This window comes from Castor canadensis, chromosome 14 (assembly GCF_047511655.1).
Source record: "Castor canadensis chromosome 14, mCasCan1.hap1v2, whole genome shotgun sequence".
Taxonomy (NCBI): domain Eukaryota; kingdom Metazoa; phylum Chordata; class Mammalia; order Rodentia; family Castoridae; genus Castor; species Castor canadensis.
Window position 1 is genome coordinate 34,945,975 of NC_133399.1, and position 3,672 is coordinate 34,949,646.

Here is a 3,672-nt window from a genome sequence, read left to right on the forward strand (position 1 = left end):
CTGTTAAAATTAGATTTGGGGCTGGAAAAGCCTTTTCCCAGTATGCAGAATTCTCTGGTTTCCAACTTCAGCATGGCTAAATAATATAAACATAAGGAAATAAAACTAGATGTAAAAATGTCCTTAATATTCTTGTGGAAATAAATTACCATTGCTTTCAAAGAAATTCAGGAGTAGTGATCATCTTCCTTCAATGTAAGTAGTATGCAAAACTATGCAAGTATAAAACAATAAGCAACCCCTCAAGTTAAATCACCCCATGGAGATTTCATATAAAGTAAGTAAGAGTAATTATAAGTGACTAAAGGGCTCTTTTCTCCTTGTGTGACTTAACCCCACAAAACCATCCACTGTTCACTTTTTGCCTTTCAAAGACAGTTTAATAAAGAGCAGGTGGGGTGTAACAGGATCATGGCTGAGGACAGGATTGAAATTAAAAGACAGACAAGTTAAAATGTTAAATTCCCTCCTGGTGACCTCTCTCCAGGATCACCACACTTGGTGTCTTCAGGACCATCTCCTGGTTTGCATCTGGTTTTAGGACCACTCATTTTGGCTGTTCCTTCTCTCTGCCTTTCTGGCCAGGCTGTCTGCCTTCACAGCCTCAGCCAGCCTCTTCCTGGCTTGCTTCACCTTCCTCATCTGTCTTCGGATGTCTGCAGATGTCACCTCTTGGTGGTAGAAAGATGGAGGAAGACCTCCTGGGATTGTCTCTCTCTGATATGGAACCTGGCCAGGGCTGGGCTCTGGGCAAGTCCGCAGATCCTCAGCACCAGCTTGGCCCAGGGATTTACCCTGAATTCCCAAGGAAATAATCTTTGAGGCACTTTCAAAGTCTAGTGCAGTTAAAAGCTGTCCTTCACTGCTGTGCACCTGGAGGCCCTGCAGTCTCCTCAGTGCACAGAGCTGCTGGGGCTTCTCCAAGTTCTCCTCCCCATGTCTGCGCCTGACCTCGTTGCCAGGGTGGGCAGTGATTCTTGTCACTGGCCTCTTGAAGATGCAGCTGGTCATCCTCACAGGCAGTGCGGCCCCTGCTCCAGCTCTGTGCCTGCCCTTGGCCACGGGGACTCTTTTCTTCCTCTCCAAAGCCTCAGGTATCATATTTCTCTTCAGCCTCCCCTTTGAAAGAAAAATATAAGTGACATTTTAATAAAACGAGTCTACCCAGTTATGGAGAACTTTCTTAGTTCATTGGGAGTTTCCACCCTCCCGTCCCCTCAAAGAGTTTCACAAATCATGCTGGGTATCACAGTTGTCTGGAAAGTTTGTTAACACTCAGTTTTCTGGAACCCAAGTACATCCAACATGGTGGGGGAGGGTCTTAGAATTTTCATTTTCCTGGGTCCAACCTGAGGCTCCTGAGACATCACCCAGATGATGGGATTTTCTAGGACAGCAAAAGGAAGGTCTGTACCTGGGCCAAATACAGACAAATTCTCTCCACCCTCTTAGAGGATGTTACTCTTTTCTCCTCCCCTTCTTGCCATTGCCTGGTGGTGCCACTGACCCTCCCTACTGAGACCCAGGGATTACAAGTTTCACATGTAGACTGAACTGCACCATCTAAGTTTTTGTATGAACACTATGAACTCTATGTTCCCATTGGATGAATGATATCAGCCCACAGATCCAAGGAACTCCATACTCCACATCCCTTAATCATAGTAAATACAAATATCATGGTCTAAAACCCAATGATAACAAGAAAGATTTCAGAGATCACATACTTTGAATATGCAGAAAAAAGAGTGAATGGTAACATTAATGAAGCTATACATCCATTGGGCAGAATTTTTAGTGCTAGGAGAATAAGATTACTCTGTCAGTCACCAGTTGCTCATGTCTGTAATCCTAGATAGTTGGGAGGCTGAGATTGGGAGAACTGAGGTTTGAGGCCAGCCCAGGCAAATAGTTTGAGAGACCCCCCCCCATCTCCAATATAACTGGAGCAAAATGGACTGTAGATGTGGCTCAAGCAGTAGAGCTACTGCTTTGCAAGCTCAAAGCTCTGAGTTCAAACCCCAGTGTCACCAAAAAAAGAAAAAAATCAATTAGGTTCCTTTACCCAGCAAGAATTATGTGAGTCAGTCAGCCACCTCCGCCCCAAAGCCCATGCAAAAGGACCACTACAATACTGGGTGCAATGTGGCATCTGTCTTCCTATCTGCAGATCAGAATGACCTGATTAAGATTTCTTTATCTTTTCCCAGTATTTTGTTGTGCAAATTTTATGAAAAGCTGCTCAATAAGTCATGAAAATGTCACCAACATAAAGATCATGGCAAGACTTATTATTGCTCAGTCTTCACTTAAATAAATATTAATAAAACAAGCATTAATTCAAAGTACTAACAACAAAATACATCAGGTTAAGTTTTTCTCACTCCCTTTGAGAATGAACTTCACAGAGGACAAAAATCACCTAATGATGCATTTCTCAGGCATCCCCACCATCGTAATTAGCATTGAATGACTGCAGCTTGAAATTTACTCAACTAAGTTACTCATTGCCCTAGAAACTCTCCTTAGGACTCGTTCCAAGGACAGCTCTCTGCTAACTTGAAGGGTTTAAACTGACAGATAAGTAGAGGAACAGTCACTCTTTCCATCTGTAGGGATGTGGACTCACCAGGACAGGTTGGCTTGGGAAGGCGTTGATTGCAGGCTCCTCCATGGTCATGCAGTGTGTCCTGCTGACCCCACTGCTGAGAGGCAGACAGACTGAGGCTTGCTGGGAGATGCAGGAATGCCCTCATTGGTTCTCCTTCTAAACCAGAAGAGCAAGAGGAAACTAATAAGCAGATAACCCAACCCATGGATAATCCAATCAGTGAATAAGCCAATTTCTAGATAAACCAATCATTAAATAATCCACAGGAGACACCCTGTCTCATATCTGTGGCATTGAGGCTTTATACAGAAAACAAAAAAAAAAAGCTAGAGTTATGACACTGTCGGTAGATTATAATTGTTAATTTGCATAGGAAGTTGATAGCACTTACAGTTAATATCAGCATTTTATTGTAACTGAATTTTAAATTTTTAATTGATAACAAAATTTCATGTTTGGATTTAGGTCTACTTTATAGAGATTCAATTAATCTAATTAGCATACCCATAACCTCATCAAGCTATTATTATCAGCACTTTAAAAGTGGCTATTTTTCTCAATCCTCAGCATCTTTGAATATATTGTATAAAAATGGAAATGGAAGTTTGTGCATTAATTTTCATACTACATTGGTTAATATAGGAAAAATTAGGGAACATTTAAATGTTTAACAGCAAAATATCCAAAACACTTAACAAATCTACAGAATCAGCTCTATAGAACATTAAAAGAAATTACTGTTTTGTGTATTAACATTGCATGTAATGATTGGTAAATCAGATTTTTTTCATACATACTTTTCCTCTTCCCCTTTACTTAACTGACTTATGTTCTGTTAATCTCTTTAGTTTACTGACTGAATTAGATTTTATCACTCCACTTTTCTCCATAGAGACTTATTAGAATCACATACAGATCTGTGTACTTATGCTAATTGTTAAGTCACAAATCTTCTACTTTATACATGCAAATATTAGCTTTACCACTTGCTCCAAATGTTAATACTTTAGAACAATTTTAATTCCATTTTATCTGACTTTTGTATTACTGTTGTCATACAT

General features: G+C 40.4%; 1 protein-coding gene across 1 annotated transcript; it reads right to left on the reverse strand.

Moving 5' to 3' along the window:
• Window positions 1-387: 387 nt before the first annotated feature.
• Window positions 388-2,767, reverse strand: LOC109694013 (methyl-CpG-binding domain protein 3-like 2B). The gene is made up of 2 exons (XM_020175660.2): window positions 2,630-2,767; window positions 388-1,119 (listed from the first exon to the last, which is right to left on the reverse strand). The coding sequence occupies exons 1-2, from the start codon at window positions 2,678-2,680 to the stop codon at window positions 538-540; spliced, it is 633 nt and encodes a 210-aa protein (XP_020031249.2). The 5' UTR covers window positions 2,681-2,767; the 3' UTR covers window positions 388-537.
• Between the last annotated feature and the right edge of the window lie 905 nt (window positions 2,768-3,672).

Excerpts from the sequence above, each read along its gene's own strand:
- LOC109694013 (XM_020175660.2), bottom strand. The coding sequence starts at position 2,680 with ATGACCATGGAGGAGCCTGCAATCAACGCCTTCCCAAGCCAACCTGTC. Across the intron at positions 1,120-2,629 it reads TCCCAAGCCAACCTGTCCTG|GGGAGGCTGAAGAGAAATAT; the intron begins GTGAGTCCACAT and ends TTTCTTTCAAAG.